This window comes from Eptatretus burgeri, chromosome 3 (assembly GCF_056783735.1).
Source record: "Eptatretus burgeri isolate ZD-2024b chromosome 3, Ebu_testis_v1, whole genome shotgun sequence".
Classification (NCBI taxonomy): domain Eukaryota; kingdom Metazoa; phylum Chordata; class Myxini; order Myxiniformes; family Myxinidae; genus Eptatretus; species Eptatretus burgeri.
The window spans coordinates 129127595-129147852 of record NC_140963.1 but is presented as its reverse complement, the minus strand read 5'-3'; the positions used below and the strand labels follow the sequence as shown (position 1 = coordinate 129147852).

General features: G+C 42.0%; 1 protein-coding gene across 2 annotated transcripts in view; it reads left to right on the top strand.

The window, feature by feature from the left end:
• The window catches only part of NCAPG2 (non-SMC condensin II complex subunit G2), a 261538-nt gene that overhangs the window by 136804 nt on the left and 104476 nt on the right, over window positions 1-20258 (top strand). For both annotated transcript variants that reach the window (XM_085875556.1, XM_085875555.1), the window contains exons 20-22: window positions 9259-9366; window positions 11483-11635; window positions 12357-12456. In XM_085875556.1, coding sequence (XP_085731682.1) covers window positions 9259-9366; window positions 11483-11635; window positions 12357-12456 — 361 coding nt within the window. The remainder of the gene's footprint in view (window positions 1-9258; window positions 9367-11482; window positions 11636-12356; window positions 12457-20258) is intronic.

The window sequence follows — 20258 nt, the reverse complement described above, 5'->3', positions numbered from 1 at the left end:
TTTCTCCAGCACGTGCTTCACCGCTTCATACTTCTCCTTCAGTGTAGTCGAGTGAGCGATGGGTACAGAGGCAAACTGGTTGCCGTTGTGTAGCAGAACACATTTCAGTGATCGCTTGCTGCTGTCAATGAACAGTCTCCAATCTTTGGGTTCGTACTGTGGCACTCCAAGCTTGAGCAGAAGCGCATGTCATAAATTGGCGCATGTAGGTATTGTACATTCTTCAGGAGTTCGTTATTTCAAGAAATACAACTTTTTGTATCACATTATTACAAAATCTGCCCCATTAACTTTAGTTTTGATCCACGAACTTTATGCTTTGCCTCACCAATTTTTGGAAGATTTTGAGGTTTTATGACTTCAAACTGATCCCTTTCTAGAGCATAATCACCCAGAACTATCGTACCTGAATACTTCTTGTCATTAAAATAATTATTTCCAATTAAAACAATTATTTGACATGACATTTTTACCCCCACCAACTTCTTCTAAAATGCTCCACACATGCGTACATGTGAACAAAAATGTAAAAAACGACATGTGGCCATATCTCAAAAACTTGACCTGATTGAACAAAACTAATGTGAGTTTTGGATTCAGCGCATCAGATTCGTCCTAAATCAGCTTAAAAAATGCAGACAACAAATTTGTTGTTGACCAGTGTAATTGGTGAGTTGTCAAATGTTACTGCTTCATCTATTGCCGATATTGCTAGACTAGCTCCATTTAAGCCTAGCTACAGACGGTAGCAATGACAGTGGTGAGGCCCAGCTATATCCTGTCCTGATTTCGTACTATGACAACAGTGCTGGGATTGTGAAGCAAGGTTTGCTAAGTTTGCCTGCGTGCAAACAAGATTCCACTGGAGAAAACATTTTCAAACTGCTTGATCATGAGTTCAGTGACAGGAAAATTCCGTGGGGAAATTGTGTTTCCTTTTGTGCTGATAATGCCTCTGTCATGGTGGGCAAGCACAAAGGAGTCGCTGCTTATATCCACAAACAAAATCCAGAGTGCTACATCATGGGATGCCCTTGCCATATGATGCACAATACGGCCAAGAAGGCGGCTCAGGCCTTACCCATTGAATTAGATGACTTTCTCATCGATATTTACTACTACTTGGACAAAAGTAGAAAACGCGTCAAAGGAGTGAAAGCACTGCAAGAACTCTGTGATGCCCCGACACACAAGATTCTGAAGCATGTCGCAACAAGGTGGCTGTCCCTTGGTCAGTGCCTAGACAGGCTGATTGAACAGTGGGAGCCACTTCGCCTCTTCTTCAAAGAAGAAGTACGAAGAAAAAATGCAAACCAACTGTAGCCAAGACTCTAACAACGAGCAAGAAGGACGGCACTGTATCTACTGCCAGTACTGGCACTGCAGGATCAAGCACTAGTGGAGCAGCATTCACCACTACCACTGCAGTATCTGCTGCGAAGAAGACAGCAGGGACAGCACCAAAACCAATGCTGAGAGCAGGTAGCATCACCGGCCCTTCATCACGTTCATCTACAAAGCAGATCCCTTCAGAGTCGAGAAAGACTGTGATAGTCCCATCTACAGGCAAAGAAGGACCCAAGTTAAGTTCTGCTTTTGCCAAATCACTTGATAGAAGCTCAGCAAAACCTTCGAATCAGAGGTCTTCTTCCTTGGCTGCACCTACCTCAAGCTCTCTCCTCAAACGTAAAATTGGATCTGGTACTACGAGTCTGACCTCTTCTGCTGGCAGTAACGCAAGTGTGATCGCCCTGCGGCTAAGTGTACTACGAGTTCTACAACTAAAAGCGCATCTTCCTCAAACACTGTGCAGGAATCTAGAGAAAAACGTGTCAACAGGATGTTCTTGTCTCCACAAACAAAACTCTATTGTTTCTTCCTTCGATATGCGAACAAGCTTTTTGAGAAGGGGAATCTTCTGCTCCAAAGAGACGAACCCTGTATTCACCTCCTGCACGGAGAATTGAATGGTCTTCTGAAAGATATCTTCGTACGGTTTTTGAAACCATCGGTGTCATCGGTTGCTCTGGTAAATGTACCCTTCTCTGACAGAAATCATCAGAAGAATGATGAGGACCTCATGATTGGGAACGATGCCAAACTGTATATAAGGGAACAAAGGAGTCTCAAGAAATCCACCTTCACTCTGAGTGAGTCAGACATCCAAGGTTTCTTCAGTGCAGTTCGCTCATATTATGTGAAAGCCTGCAATTACATATTCAAAACCTGGCCGCTAGATGATGAATTAGCCAAGCATGCTCAGGTGCTGGATGTTAAGCTACACCAAGAAGTGGGGTTTGACTGTGTGGAGTTTTTCATCAAGAAATTCCCCTGTCTGTTCAGTGGCGGTGATAGTGACATAGACAGTCTTGAGAGTGAATTCGCTCACTACCAGGCAGACGCCTCCATAGCTGCAATTGCTACTGAGACAGTGAGAGTGGATGAGCAGTGGCATCGGATTTCACAGCTCACAGATCCCTGCACTGGTGCCAAGAAGTATCCTAATTTGAGCAAAGTGATGAAGGGAATCTTGGTCATTCCTCATTCGAACGCATCATGTGAGCGGGCACTCAGTCTTGTACGGAAGAATCATACTGAATTTCGTCCCAATTTGAGTGTCAAAACCCTGGAAGCTCTCTTAATTGAAAAACTAGCTCATAGCACCCCCTTGCTACCAGAGAGAATACAGCAAAGACATAATCAGAAGGGCTAAAAGAGCCACACAGCTGTCACTCAGCAAAGCTGCCATGGAAAAAGCAAGCAGCAGTAGTACCAGCCAGTAAGGTAAGAAAAATATTGCTTCTTTTGTGCTTTTTGTAAATCTTTGATTGTCCCCTAACTTACTAATATTAACATACATGTAACATTAAAAAGTGCACAATTTTCCCCTTTTTTTGTTCAAAAAGTGGGAATTCTTAACATGTTAAATGCTCCAAAATAGGGCTCAGAGGGCACTAGAGAGCGTCTAGAACCCCAGAGCTTCCAGGGCCCTAAGGCGGGCCCTGGACCCCGACGCAAGGGTCGAGCGCTCCGCGCTCGAGATGTGCGCTTCACGCACATTATTTGGTGTCGGTTGAAAATCCTCCCTAATTCTGATTTCCAAAAGTTGGCATCTCTGATACTAATACTGATACTGATACTGATACTGTTACTGCTGACATGGACATCTACTCAAAAAGGACTCGAAAACACTGTTGGGTTCCCCTTTTATGAGCAGCATTTTTATATACCAATTCCCAAAACCGCTGGGAACACGTCTTTATATGGCAGTTGTAAGCTAGAAACACGTTAATTTTTTTTTTTTTTGTCGACCGGAAGACGTCATTGGAATACGTCTACATACGTCGATGTGTGTTGGGACTACGTAAAGAATTGGTTCAAAGCACGTCAAACATAAGTTTGAAATAAGTTTCGCGTAAAAAAGACATTACCGCGACGTGTTTCGACTTATGAGTAGCTTATAAGTAGCCTTTGTGGACGTGTGTAAGCGTCCACATATCGTGTGTAAAACTTATCCCCATCGCATGTGGAACGTGTGTCATACGCCGAGTACGTCGTAAAATTTTGAACATGTTTAAAATTTCTTGACGTACTCTACTTACTACGGCGTATGATAGTGTACTTTAGCGTTCCACTCACGTATACCAAACTTACTCATACCGTATTTGACGTGCCCCAACGTTTTAGACACATTTTTCTTAGGTCCGCATATGCTGGCAAGATCGCCAAGGTGTGACCGCGATGTTGACACTTCCATTTCTACGGCAGTTATGATTCGAATCGTTGTGCGTCAGCCTTTTAATAGGCTACGTCACGACATCGTCGGCGATGCGTGCAACACGCTATGCCTAAGTTAGACTATCGTTGGGCATCGGTTGTGTAGGCCGACAACAGGTTCAGCATTCGTTGGTATAAGTTATCTATAACACAACGAAACTTTCTGTGTAGTTACCAATGCATTATACATAAGACCAAGTCGCTATGAATACGTCCGAATCTTTAAAAAAAAACATCAAAAGTTCAACGGAAGCCAGCGTTTCACATACATTTTAATACATTTTTAGATACATTTTAATATCGCTGGCTAAAACGTCAAGGTGTGACCGGACCTTTAGAGATTGAGCCAAAAACGATATATATATATATATATATATATATATATATATATATATATATATATATATATATATATATATATATATATATATCTATATATATATATATATATATATATATATATATATATATATATCATGATATCTCAAAAAGTTGTGGACAGATTCCGCTCAAACTTGGTGGATGAGGTGGTTCGGTGATAAGAACAAGCTGATTAGATTTTGTGAGATGGTCGGATGCAGATCCGGCCAATCGGTGGGATAAAAAACGTAAACTGTTCATCCTGATGGAGGTGTGTTGTCGACCAAGTGCCGTTGTCGTAATTACCCTCGCCGAATGAGTGGCATTTGCATTTGGGTCCCTTTGTTACTTACGAAATCTAAAGATTTCGTAAGTATATTGATGTCTTCCGTTTCTGTTTGTTTGTTTGTGTGTGTGTTTGTTACTTATGAAATCTAAAGATTTCGTAAGTATATTGATGACTTCTGTCCTCTGTTTGTTTGTGTGTTTGTTTGTGTGTTTGTTTGTGTGTTTGTTTGTGTGTTTGTTTGTAGGCACGATAACTCGAGAACGGAATAAGCTACCAATGCCAAATTACACCACGTGATTCAGGAGGGTGATGGCTTGCGCTGAATAGATTTTGGTCAAAATCGGTCAAAGGTCAAGGTCACAGTGAGGTCAAACATAATTCCGTAAATTCATGTGGAGAAATGGAGATTTTTGCTTCGCTCGACGTTACGAGTTCGTTTTAACTTCGATTTTAATTTTGTCTTCGGTTTTTTGCGATCGCTTAGGACGCTTAAAACTCGGTTTTCGAAATTCTGGTAAAAATCGGATGTTTTGGAGACGTTTTAAGATTGTATCAAGAATATTTCACTCGACGTGTCACGGGTCGTCACGTGATCCAGTGCGCTCGAGCAGACGCGTCGTTGACCCACGTAAAGGTTTTCCGTGTGCGCGCTGACGGTGTTTTCGATAAAGATGGTATTTAAAAGTCATTTTTTTATCCCAATAAAGGTTATCGTCGCATGCCTGACTCGCTGAGCCGTCGGATTATGTCAAGATTGTTGGTGGATGGCCGAATATTACGGTTTTGTGACTTTGATAAAAGAATATATAATAATTGCGTGTAGAAATGGAGATTTTAGCTTCGGTCGACGTTACGATTTTTGATGGTTTGGTACAGAATCATCGTAGAAACTTCTGGTTTTCGTCGCTACCTTCTCTCAAGACAGCTTTTATTAGACAAGGTCAGGTCAAGTTGACGATTTCGTAAGTACCAGTCGGTGACTGCTTGTTTGTAGGCACGATAACTCGAGAACGGAAGGAGCTACCAATGTCAAATTACACCACATGATTCAGGAGGGTGATGGCTAGTGCTGATTTGATTTTGGTCAAAGGTCAAGGTCACAGTGAGGTCAAACATCCAAAAAATGATTACTCGAGAACGGAAGAAGCTACCAATGTCAAATTACACCATGTGATTCAGGAGGGTGGTGGCTAGCGCTGATTAGATTTTGGTCAAAATCGGTCAAAGGTCAAGGTCACAGTGATATGAGGTCAAACATCCAAAACATTTGATTTTTGATGGTTTAGTACAGAATCATCATAGAAACTTCTGGTTTGCGTCGCTACCTTCTCTGGAGACAGCTTTTATTAGACAAGGTCAGAGGTCAAGTTGACGATTTCGTAAGTACCAGTCGATGACTGCTTGTTTGTTTGTTTGTCCGCACAGAACTTTTGTGTTGTTCTCCGCAAGATCGAGACGAAATTTTCACCAATGGTGCAATTTCTCATGTAGAATTATTTAATGATGATTATGATGTCATAGGTCACATGGTGTGGCAGCCATATTGGAAAAGCAGAAAAATCTTTGGACCTCTCTCTCTGAAACCGCACCAAGGAAAAAATTGAAACTTAGCCCACGACAAGTACTCCTCATGGGGAATACGTGTGATGTTTTGATGACGTCAGAATTGCATATGTAGAATTGTACATCTGATCAGTATGAAAATTTATGAGGGTAATCTCCTGATAAAATTGTCCACAGAAAAATAATTGATGATGTCATCAGTCGTGATTCAGCAGCCATGTTTTTATTTTGATTTTATTTTTTTAACCTTCTAAAATCTCTGAAGTGGCTGAACAGATTGAGGCAAAACTTTACACGTATGACCGCCTATCCATGAGGAACAAAATATTCCCACATATGATGTCATAGGTCACATGGCTTGGCAGCCATATTGTTTTTACCCTAAAACCTATAAAAATACACCACTCAAAAGAAGTCCCGGCGAGGGTCTGCAATCTCTAATTGCTCTTTTTCTTGTTTTTGTGTGTTATAATCCTGCCTTTTAAATGATAATTATGTTTCAATGATAATTATGACATCATCAGTCAAATGGCATATGGTGTGGCAACCATGTTGGAAAAGTGGGAAAAATTTGGACCTCCTTTATCTCTGAAAGCACGCCAAGGAAAAAAATGAAACTTGGCACAGAGCAAGTACTCCTCATGGGGAATGAGTGATTATTATTTTTTGAATGACATCACAATTGCAAATGTAGAACGCTACATCCCATCAGTATGAAAATGTTTGAGGGTCATCTTTGGGATAAAGTTGTCCACAATTTTTTTGATGACGTCATCGGTCATGTGATTCAGCAGCCATATTGTTTTGAAAAAATAAACCTTTCAATTTTCTTAGCTGAAATGGCTGAACCAGTCATCCATGCCAGCCAGCATTTATAAAGTGGCAGTTCTAATTATGTCTCATTACATTAACACACCAGTACACAAATGCCACACAAAATACACCACACAAAACAAGTCCTGGCGAGGGTCTGCAATCTCTGATCGCTCTTTCTCGTTTTTTGTATTGTTATACTCTTTGTAGTTTTTATTTGTACAAGTCAAATTATATAATAGTTTTGTTTTTCTTCATTCCCAACTGAAATCTTTGCAACTTGTTTTACGAATGTGGAGGAAAAATCATGAGTGCCATTTCCACAAAAAGGAAGTCTGATGGTATGTTGTACGATTAAAAGTTAGTTGAACGCCACGACTGTATTTTCTGCTATTTTGGTTTAAAAACTGTAAATTTTATTTTATTTTTTGCAAATGTAACACTTTAAAGTACTCCACCCTCTGCTGCCTTACCATCGGTCATCCCTCAGACCGGCAAGCAGCAGCTTCTTCGCTCACTGCAGATCTGGGTAAAATCACAAACTGGTCCAACACGTGGAACATGTCTTTCAATCCGGACAAATCTCACACTCTCAATATGTCTTTCCGAAAGGACCGTTTAGAACCCCCCCCCACCCCACCCCATTCACTTACTCAACAATCCTCTGGAAGAAGTCCTTTCTTTCAAGCTTCTGGGTCATTATCTGCCATGACCTTTCCGGTGAAAGCCACATTTCAAACCTCGCCTCCAAAGTCAGTCGCCAACTGGGAATCCTCCGTCGTGCAAAGTCCTTCCTCGCCCCACCTGAGCTCCTGACCACTTACAAAGCTTTTGTCTGCAGCCTGATGGAGTACTGCTCTCCCCTCTGGGCTGCTGCTCCTGCCTCCCACCTTTCTCAGCTTCACGCTGTGGAAACCAAGGCATTTAGGATCATTGGCATCTCCCACAATGAGGCTGAGTCTTTGGGCCTCTCAATCTCTCACCAGAGGCTGGTCGGTGGTCTTTCTGTCTTCTACCGTCTCCTCTCCGGTCTCACCCCCCCCCTGCTCTCTCTGCGATTTCTCCCCACCACATTTCCGCAGGGTGCTCAAGGTCTGCCAACAACCCCCTTCTGGTAAAACTACCAAAATCACGAATCACTGCTCACCTTCACTCTTTCATTCCTCTTTTTTCCCACTTTTTGAATAAACTCCCTCACTCTATTGATTCCCATTCTTCCATTCCAGGCCTTCAAAACAGCTGTTCACCACCACCTCTTGTCATCCCCCATCCAAGTCCTCGATCTTTTCTACCCCTGATAATCCACCCAAACCCACTTCCTTCAAATTCCCTGCTTTCCTTCCTGAAAGTCCCTATAATGTCCATCTTGTATACCCCATGTTCCCCACCCCATCCCTCTCCCTTCCACAGATCTCCTAATGTCTCTGTTCCCCACTGTTTTGTCCTTTCCACTCCCACCCCTCTTGTCTCATGCCCCCCCCCCTTGCTGTGTGTTGTGTGTTCCCTCTCACACGAGCCTCGACAAGGTATACAAAAAAAAAAAAGTCGAATTGGCTAATTTTTCACATTTTTCTTTCCTTAATTCATCGGTTGATTTGGAGTGCAAGATCGATGTCATCAACTATGGTAGTTTGCAAAACTGTCAGTCAGAACGATAGAGGTGTTTATGCCTCTGAAAACTATCACAAGGCATACAGTACTTCCAGGGTCATGGATATTAATGAGCTGTTTTGTGTATTATTTGAACTACTTTGTGGGGACGACCTTCCGAGTAAGTTCGGAATGTAAATAGTTTTTTCAACATGTTTGTTATGATACAGAGGTGCAGTATTTAAAACAAACTACAAAATCATCAGCACTGGCTCATAGTACATTACATTTTGCCACAGTTCACTTCTCCAAACACCTGACACATTGTAATACAAGCACATTTTAATCCATGAAAGAGCTTAATCACTGAGCACCGTTTTAAATTAACAAATATCCAATTTATTTCAGAAAATATCACACTTTGCAAAAAAAAATTTCAATTATGCCATTTTAAAACTTTTCCCAAAAGTAATTTTTTTTCTTTTATTCATGATTGAAAGTGATTATTATTTCTTGATTTCTGATTAGACGTTCTCGACTGATGCGTCATCACCTCCTAATGGTCTAGGTGGGAAAAGCCTGTTCGGTGTTCAGCTCTCCAATTGGAGGTTGCAGAGTCTGAAGCGGAGCCGCTAAGGCTGTTGTAGAATATTCTTCATAATCATCCGTGATGATGAGACGAGTTCGTTTTTCTCCTCTTATTTGCACAAATAAGCAAAGTGAGTGGATGAACTCTTTTTGCCGACATAACATAGGGTCCATGGAATAGAAAAATGTCGCTTCTAGTATTCGGACCGAATCTAGTACTGTGTTAAATGACCGAATGTATATATATATGTGGTATTTATATAGACTATTTCCTGCAGAGCACACTAGAGCCTCATTCAAGCAGGAAACTTGAGGGGTGTAATGACTCCATAACTCTGCGAGCCGTTGCTCTCCATTGTCGGCTGCTTGCAGGTCTACATGCACAGGTATTTTGAGACACTTTGGTATTTGCAAAAATGGATGATTTTTCAAGTGTATTGGTTGGTCACCTGTCTGTCTATTTGTTTGTTTGTTTGTTTGTTTGTCTGTTTGCATGTCAATCGCCTGCAGGTCACAATTTTAAAGTTGTCTTTTGTTGGAGACCACCAACCTTATCGGCAATGGTAGAGTTGGTCATAAGCAAGAAGCCTATTGATTTTGTGGTCAAAAGGTCAACAACTTCGGTCAAATTTCCAAAATCCTCAGTTTTCATCTGATTGACTTGACCACAAAAATAATTGTGCTTGAATTCAGTGACCTGAGTGGAAAATCTTCTTCAAATTTCAACATAAGCCAAAGGTCAAAAACTTTTTCATGTCCGCAATTTTCATCCGATTGATTTGAAATAGGATTTGCATGTTTCGTCATTGAATTCAACCACCGATTGTTTTTAAGGTCAAAGGTTTTTGGGATTTCACAAGTATTGTGCTATACACAGCTTTTCTTGTTTGTTAACCTCCACCATCGAAGATCGGAGGTTACTGTTTTCACCCCTTTCTGTTTGTTATCTTGCCAAAACGAAGTTTTGCAAGATATGTTAGTCAGCTTGTATGTTTTTTTTTTTGTTTGTTTTTTGTTTGTCTGTAATCACGTATAAAAAATTCTGCAGAGCACAGTTATTATCGGAAATTTTTGTAACTTCGCATATCAGAGGCCTATAGAGGTCCCTTTCAGTGCACAAAATTTTGAAGGTCAAGGTCAAAGGTCAAGGTCACTTTGGTGCAAATCAGGGGAGTCGACGAAACCCTTATTTTTTGAGTAATTTTGATCGGATCGTCTTCAAACTTCATGGGAATATAGTTCATGGTCTGGCGCTCAGCTGATTAATTTTTGGTGGCGATTGGCCTGGAACTTCATGGTTGGCGCCTCAGGTCAAACATATTTGACCCCAAGGTCAAATTTTCAAGTTTTAGGAACCATATCGTGTAGTACCTCAAATTGAACACCTTGATGAGTGCTTTCTAGATATGTCAAGCTTGAGACATTATGACGTCATTTGGTGACGTTATGAGGCAAAAGCATATTTTTCATGGTTACTCTGTAGAACGATTCTCATCGGAATCTCTCGTAGGCAGATATTCCTCAAGGAGTCGCTCCTGGTGGATAGCAGCTCTGTTCACCTCAGTGTGACCTTAAAGAAGTCACACGTGGTCACCTTTTGGCAAGATACGGGTCACCCTGCGGGTGACATTGGTTTATTTTTGTTTGTTTGTTTGTTTGTTTGTGAATAGTATTACGGAAAAACTCCTCGACGGATTTCGACGAAACTTGGTGGGGGGGGGGGGGTTAGGTATGGTCCAAGGATCATGCCATTAGATTTTGGATTGGTCCCCTCCCCCCCCAAAAAAAAATAGTTAGAGAATTTTTTTTTGCATTTCTACATGTTTTAAGTGATTTCCACCCCCCCCCCCCAAAAAAAAATTGTTAGAGAAAAAAAAATTTTTTGCAACTATTTTTTTCAACAAAATTTCGATTTCTTTTTTTTGCATTTCTACATGTTTTAAGTGATTTCCAACCCCCCCCCCCCCAAATAAAATGTTGGAGAAAAGAACTATAACTCTGTCAGCACTGTTGACATCATATTTAATGAATAAGATATAAGGTTCACTTGAGTGACCCAGCAGTATTGGCGGCGGAGGTTTTGCACTCTCCCGAGTGCTCCCCCTCTAGTTTGTTTATTGTGTTTCAGTTTCATTGAGGTAAACCGGATGTTATTTAGTCATTCCACTGTAAATCTTTTCCAATGATGAAGAGGTCCTCTGTGAATCTTAGACCCTGTTCAGAAGGTTCACCAAATGTTGAGTTCCCCAAGCCTCCCGTAATGAATGATGACGCGTGCTCTGGATCCCTCATTTCTCAATGAAACGCATCAAATGGGAAGGATTCACAGCACAGCTTCTTTTTTTGCTTTGCTTGCTTAATTGTACCTGTCTTTTCATTTACAACAGTATCTGATAACCTTTGAAACATTCAGTTGTAACAGAATTAGCTTGACTTTTTGCCATGACATAATTTCCAAAATATCAAACCTTGCCTATATATCTATCCCTGTACATCTCATAGCACCACAAAGAGGACAATAGGCATCTGGAATCACTGGAGTCATTGAGACAGTGGCTGGAGAAACATATGGTGCATGTCCTTCAAGAAGATTGTGAAGCGATTAGTCTGAGCAATCCTGGTGGACTCCAAAATACTGCGCTTGGCATGGTTAAGGTATTGAACTTCCAAGTATACACATGATAGGTTTCATCCAATTAGCTGGTGTCTTTCCCCCTCCCACCCCCCCCCATATCTCCCTTCCTGTTGCCCTGTGATGGCTATCGATTTTATTTTATTATTTCCACATAAATAGATGGCTCCGAGCTAATTAGATCAGTGCAGCAAACTTGATATATACTTGTTGTTTACCTGTGTAAATGATGTGACTGACGATGTCTTTGTAAATGATTCCAGCAAATAGGGAAAGTGTTCCTACTGGAGACGAGAAGAGCTGCCGCTGAAAGCTGTGCTTATGTTTGAGCAACTGTTACATCCTCAAATTGAAAGTAATAAAACATTTGGTGCATTGTTACCTCCACCACCGAAGGTGAAGGATGGTGAAGGCAGTTCTGTTTTCACCCCTTTGTCTGTCTGTGTGTCGGATATTTCAAAAAGTTGTGGACGGATTCGGATGAAGCTTGGTGGACAGCTTAGGTGTGTGACCATGACAAATTGATTCGATTCTGGTGAAGATCCGAATCAAGACTCGAGAATTTTTAAAGTGATTCTTCACCATTGACAGATAGGGCCAAAACGATTATATTGCATGATATTTCAAAAATGTATTGGGCCCAATATGTTCTCGTGGATCAGGCATTACGTGGTGGAGGTATGCACTCCACCGAGTGCCCTTCTAGTTATCCTTGTAATCGTTTAAATTTATTTTCTGTGCCAGGAATACTTGGTGACCTGCGTAAACCTGGTCTTTCTCGGCTTGCTCGACTCTGAGGTTATTGGTAAAATGTTGGAGTTTGCGATGCTGATTGTGCGCTCTGGTGAGTATAAGCTTGTACAAACGATCATTCAAATCTCCTGAGCATAATGCATTCCAAAAGGATTAATCTTTTGTTAATTTGCTTTGTTTACAACTGTTGTGCATTTGAGGAACCAAGCATCTTTTGGCATTTTTAGGCATGCTTTGAAATGGGGAGGGGAGTCTAATAATGTTGTTATTGCACATTTACTGGGGGCGTGGCTGTTACACCAATGCACCGGAAGTTAGAGCAGGAATTTGTAATTTGTCCATGGTGCCGTTAATAGCTTGAATACTATTAGCGAAGGACACTGGGATCTTTTACGTCCACCAACTAATGCGGGCAAACGGGGCACCCAATTTAATGAGGGTTTTCACTCGTGTGTCATTGCAAAACTGTTGGTAAATAATAACATAGAATGCAATGCAATGTTGTTCAAGATGTGTTATTTTGAATCGGGAAGTAGTTTTCTGCAATCATGAATATTGTCAGGGTCGTGGGTCTTCAACGATTGACGTGCCCATGCCCCGCAGGATGGGTCAGGGACGAAAGATCTCATCTGCCCGTTAATTTTGGCGCAAGTTGGCAGTTAATACAACACAACCATGGTGAATCATCCTGTCAGAAGTAACCGAGCAAACTGTTGTAGGTGATTCACTTTTTATTGCGTGAACCCAATTCACCTGTCGAAGGGCCCTGTCACACCTTGACGTTTCAGCCAGCAATGGCAACGTATAAAAATGTATGTAAAACGTTGGCGTACGCTGAAATTTTGATCTTTTTTTTTTTTAAAGTTTTGGGCGTATTCATAACGTGTTGGTCGTATTCATAACATATTAGTAACTGGCACAGAACGTTTCGTTGTGTTATTGATAACTTTTACCAACGAATGCTTAGCCTGTTGTTGGCGTTCACAACCTTTGCCCAACGATAGTTTAACTTACGCATAGCGCGCTAAACGTCTCGCCGGCGAACTCGTGGTGTAGCCTGTTAAGAACCTGCCGCATGCCGATTTAAATCATAACCACCTGAGAATTTGAAGTGTCAACATCGCAGTCACACCTTGACGATTTTGCCAGCGTATGCTGGCCTATGAAAAATGTGTCTAAAATGCTGGCACACGTCGAATACGGTTTCGGTAAGTTGTGTATACGTTAAGAGTAGGCTGGAAAACAATGAAGTACGCTGTCATATTACATGGAACGTGTAATACGTCGTGAAATTTCAAGCATGCTGAAAATTTTACGACGTACTCGGCGTCTGGCTAACACGTTCCGCATGCGTTGTCGTATGTTCCTGGCACGCTCCGCGATCGTTTACACACGACAGACACACGTTACTTGTAGGTTACTCATAAGTCGAAACACGTCAAGGTAATATTTAACATACCCGCAACCTAATTTTCAACCAATGGGTAACGTCCTTTTAACCTATGAGTAGCGTGCTCTGAACCTATGTTTAACGTGCTTGAAACCTATGAGTAACGTGCATTGAATCTATTTGTAACTTGCCTTGAACCAATGACTAGCATGCTATGAACCTATGAGTAACGTGCGTTTAACTTATGTGTAGCATGCTTTGAACCTAAGTATAACGTGCTTCTAACCTTTGAGTAACATGCTATGAACCTATTTGTAACGTATCAAAAACGCACATTGTCGTATGTAGAAGAATTAGATTTACGTCTTCCGGAAGACCACAGCACTGACTGAACGTGTTTCTCACTTGCATCTACCGTGTAATGGCGTATTGGCAGCGTTTAGGGGAATTGGTGTGTACAAATGGGCTTCACAAGAGGAACCCATCATTGTTCCAGACTCCATGTTGAGTAGATGTCAATGCCAGTAGTATCAGTAGTGGTAATACTATAAGTAGTAGTTGGTGTGCGTGACAGTAGTGACAGTAGTAGTAGTAGTAGTAGTAGTAATAGTAGTAGTAGTAGTAGTATGTCTATGTCAGTAGTAGTATGTGAGCGTGATGGGGAGGGTGTGGGTGATGATGGATCCTCTTATCATCCACGAATAGGAGACTACTTTGCACCGTTGTTCGATGTTATTTTCGGCTAATTTTTTTTTTCTCATTCCCACGATGTCATTCCCAGAAATTCCCACTAACAGCTTGTTTCAGTTTTTAAAGTATTCAAAACGACTTGGACAAATGCATAATGTACTAGTAATGAACACAGAACGCTTCGATAACTTATAGATAAGTTATACCAACGATTGTTTGTCGTGTTTTAGTCGTCCACAACCTATGCCCAACGATAGTCCAGCGTATGCATAGCGTAATAATTCCCAAGCACGTTATTCATATATATATATATATATATATATATATATATATATATATATATATATATATATATATATATATATATATATATATATATATATATATATATATATATATATATATATATATATATATATTGTTACGGCTGTAGAAATTCGCAGAGCACCATATAGGTGCTTAGATCGGTTATGTCGATAAGTCTGTGTTCAGATAGATTTCCCCACCGATGTTTAACGGGCAATTATTCGTGTGCCGGGCTGTGATCTTTGAGTTAACCGTTTTTCTTTTGCTATCGTTATTTTGGACCAACCGCTTCAAAACAACCACCTCCACCACCAACATCACTCTCACAACCGCCTTCACACAACCACCTCCTCCACAACTGCCATCACACAGCCACCTTCTCCACAACGCCAACCACAGCCAGCATCTCCTAAACTGCATCTCCCCCCAATACCCAACCACGGAACAACATCACTTCACCTTCAACTCCGCGGGCGCCGCCATCTTTGCAACGGCGAGATCGCTGCAAACAGACGCGGGGGTTTCCTCGTTGCTTGCGACGGTGATTTCTACCACGTCCGCTCTCCCTTGAGCGTCGATGATTCCGACCACGTCCGCTCGCCCCGAACCTCGCCTCGGAATTCGGATCAGGAGAGCGAGAGGGGCGGAGCCAGTGGGGGTCAGAGGTGAAAGTGCGGAGATCAGATCTCGCCTCACGAACCCTATAAAAAGGTGCGCAGATCGCCAGTTCAGTCAGTCGAGTCGGTCGGGGTTTGGAGCGGTGTGAGGAGCGGAGCTCGAGTCCAGTGGAGGGCAGTGGAAGTCCGGGTTCGCCGAGGAAACGGAGTTGGGAGCACAGCAGGCCAGCCGTGCCACGCGGAACTGCGCGTTTGTGTGGGACGTGGGGAGAGCCGGAGAGAGGTCGCCAGCCAGTATCAAACGGTCCGCGGTGATCGGGCTTTGGGACGGACGGGCTCTTAAAGAGAGCATCAACTCTGAAAGCGCAAAAGACCCGTTCGTTCCTCTGAGGCGTTGCCAGCTGGGCCCGAATCACCAGGCCGTCGGACGAGGCCTGGGCCGGACCGCGGTTACGACAGCTGCCATGGGGATGGGACGTCGCGGGTCGCCCCAGTGAGGTGAAGGTAACCAGCGTGGCCTCGCGGAGCCTCTGCGGTCATCACAGCTCTGTGAAATAAAGACCCAAGAGGTCCAGTCTACCCCTGGTCTGTCCTGGGGTTTTTCCTTGCTTTTGAATGAACGTTGTGGCGCCATGTCCGCAAGTCGAACTGTATAAGTGACTGTACATAATAAATAGATGGTGGTAGCTCTTTGTCTTGCTCGCGTCTTGTCCCTACCCCCATTCATTACGTGCTTGTATTGTTTGCCTCGCCTGATTACGTGCATGCCTGCATATGTGCCGCTATTTCAATAAATGTGCTTGTTTAAATGTTAACCCGTTCGTTGCGTCCTCTTCCCCAAATTGAACTACCATATTGCACTCGGAATATAGTTGGTTAAATAGCCGATAAAGTGATTGCGTCCAACGGGGTTGCGCAATAATACCCCGCTCGGTTATCCCAAAAGGAAGCGAGCTGCTTAAGCGGCTCGTTTCCAAGCGGCCCCGTTGAGGTACAATCTCTCCGTAATCTACCCGCGCGAGTAATTAGGTAAACCGAAGATTTGGCGATCGGACCCTGTAGCGCGGGTAGAGTACGGACAAGGTTGTGGTGTGGTTAAAAACATACCCGTGGCTGGTTTTCGGCGTTGATCCAGAAAGCCCGACTGGATTGTCCGTTCGGTGGGGGGTAATTCCAGCGTAACGGATGTAACATTGAGACAAAAATTGCATTACTAATGTTGAAATTTTGAAAAGGTTGGCCATATTACAGTGAGTTTCTTTATTACATATCGTAATTAGTCTCTATGGCTTTCTGATATTGGTACAAACACCACTGTGTAGTCTACTACTCAAGCAAAAATCGACATTTCAGAGGCGTAACGGACGTAACATCGAAATGGACACAACTAAAACTGGCCATAGCACAATTTTTAAATCCTGCGAAATAACGAATTTGTAGTTTACCTTTCATTCACGGTAAGCAAACTAAGCATTGGTAGCATACTTTCTATATTCCAACGATACGATTTGTTTGTTAAAATATTTTGAAAAGTTCACTGTAACGGACGTAACTCAGCAATGTAACAGACGTAACCCATGCGATCACATATTGGATAGTCAATGCGAGGGCGCATTTTATGATATCTATACAATCTCTTACATACATCAGCGAACATTTGGTTGTCTAACAGCTTGTATAAGCCTCATTGCTTGCATATGCCTCATTGTTGTTGATCTATAGGCACAGAGAGAAATGGACCAAATATGTTGATGAGTAGTTACAGCCTGATCCTATATCAGTAATAGTCATCAGCGAATACTACTTCGGATTAAAACATTCATCAAATCGCCATATTTTCGACAAAATGAAAACAGACAGAATGACTTACCGTTGGAAGACGTTGAGGCAGTTCTTTCAAGATGGCCGCCAAATCACGTGACATCATCCACGGAGTAAATATCGCATAAATTATGAAAATTCAGACCTAACTAAACACCGTCCAACAGAAATCCTTTTGAAAAATACATTTTCAAATTTTATGCTTCATGTCCTTTATTACGTGGAATTACCCTGGGCGAAGCGGCCACTATTGGTGAAACGCGGTCGTTAGCACGCCGGCGGGCGAGAATCCACAGATATATATATATATATATATATATATATATATATATATATATATATATATATATATATATATATGTATGTATATGTATATATATGTGTATGTATATGTATATATATGTGTATGTATATGTATATATATATGTGTATGTATATGTATATATATATGTATGTATATGTATATATATATGTATGTATATGTATGTATATGTATGTATATGTATATATATATATATATGTATATGTATATATATATATATATATATATATATATATATATATATATATTCCCAAATAAATTAAAAAATACATATTTATATATATATATACATATTAAAATATATACATATTAAAAAAAAAAATATACATATTTATATATATATACATATTAAAATATATATATATATATATATATATATATATATATATTGTGCCGGGGGCCGGCCGCGAGCCGTCCGCTCTGACGGAGCCGCAAGTCGAGTCGGCCTGACTGATCGCCCAGAATATTGCTCGCTGCCCGGATAACTCCGAAGCCGACGGGTCCTTGTGCAAGAACCGTAAAGGGCCAATTTTTCCACCAAGTGGTACAGGGTTATTTGCCAATTCTTCAAAATACCCAGAGACCACGTGGCGATCCACCGAGCCTCCACACCCTCGATGGAACTCGTACGAAACAAGCCGCTTAAGCGAGCCTATCCTGTGCGCGAATCCGAGCGGCTTAATCGCCGAGAACCGTCGGTCCGAATGTCCCCCTTTTACGGCAAACCAACGGCTTTCTAACTCCCAACACACGAAATGCTCAGTCAATGAAAGAATCGACGTGACAAGCTGAAAACATTTAACAATTGGGGTATTTATTAATAATAATGGGGAACTAGGGAAGCACGTAAGAGCAGAACGAGACCGACTATACGAAATGCAATGCAATCATTTACAGCACACAAAGCACTTAACAATTCTCTACTTGTTAGACAGGCCCACAAGCACTCGTACGCACACACACACCCAAGAAATGGTGGCTGATGCCTTTAATATGGATTCAACTCATATGGATTCCTTTAATATGGATTCAACTTTATGATGTTGTTCAACATATGATGTTGTTCAACATATGATGTTCAACATATGATGTTCAACACAACAACAACTTTATTCAACATATGATGCCTTTAATATGGATTCAACTCAATTCAATATGGAGAACAGATGAGCTGAAACTCAGAGCTTGACTCAAACCTTTCCACCTCGTGTGGTCTTCAACTTGTCCGGACCCGGGCTCCAGCGAGAGCGAGCTGGATCCAAATCGCCGTGAGCCGCGTTCATTCCCGAGCTCCTTCGAATCCTCTCGCGCTTCCGAACACGTGCTGGTGAGACGATGCGCTGATCATTCCCGTCGACGCGTCGCTTCCTCGAAGGACCACCTCCAAGATGAGGCCAAGGAGTCGCACCAAGCCGGGAGCCAAGCGGAGAACAAAGAGCTCCGAGCCGAGCAACCAGCTCAACTCTCTTCTGATGAACAAAGCCTCTCACAACACGAACCAAAAACAAGAAGCAACCACCAGCAGCTCGAGCCGAGCAACCAGCTCAACTCTCTCCCAATGAACTAAGCAGCCGACTCTCTTCAACAAGCCAAGCAGAACCCGAAGCCCTGCGAAAAAGCCAAGCCGAAGCAAAAAGCCTTCAAGCAGAACCCGAAGGCCTGCGAAAAAGCCAAGCCGAAGCAAAAAGCCTTCAACCCTAACCCGAGCCAAGCAGAAGCCGAAGCTTACTGAACCAGCCCGAACAAAGCAGAGGATCTCTTACTTCCTCCTCCGCCCCTCCCCCGCTCCCAGCGTGACTCATGCCCTCGTGCTCCATCCCCCGCTCAACCACGGGTGGGAGGGAGTTGCTTACGTCATGAATCACGGGATGGGAGGGCTCTTCTTCCTCTTCCCAGAAGAGGGGGAGGGTCAGCTTCCTTTGTGTTGTGATCGCTCCCTAAGTATTAAATTAAATCGCAGCGCATTTAATCGATTTCTGCCCATTAAACAATGGAAGGTGAGCTATCGATAGAACATGCACTTATCGACATATCTGAGCTAAAGGAACCTGAATGTTGTGTGCGATCGAATTCCAAATTCGTATCAATATATACATATATATTTTTTTTCCCAAATAAAAAAATATATACATTGATATGTTAATATATTTAAATACACTACCGGTCAAACGTTTTAGAACACCCCCATTTTTCCAGTTTTTACTGAAATGTAATCAGTTTAATGTTTCAATGTACCCTGAATTTAAAGCGCAGAACAAATAAACAATTGCAGATAAAAAAATAAATCATGGAATCGTTTTGTTGAACAAAATTTAATCCAAATTTCTGACTCATCAAAGTGGCCACCTTTTGCAGATAAAACAGCCAAACATACTCGTGACATTATTTCTGCAATGGAAATCAAATATTGTTCGGAAAGTTCTTCCCAACACTGTTACAGAAGTTCCTACAAATGTGTTACCCTTGTGGGTTGCTTTGTTTTCACCCTTCTGTCCAGTTCATCCCAAACCAGCTCGATGGGGTTTAGTCCGGAGACTGTGCTGGCCATTCCATGATTTGAAGCCTTCTTTCTTGTTCTTTTCTTCTAAGGCAGTTCTGACATCGCCTGGAGGTATGTTTTCGGTTGTTATCTTGCTGCAGGATGTACGCCTGACCAACTCGGCATAGACCAGAGGGTATTGCATGGCTTTGCAAAATGCTGTCGTCGCCCTTTTGGTTCAGGGTGCCAGTCACTCTGTGCAAGTCAC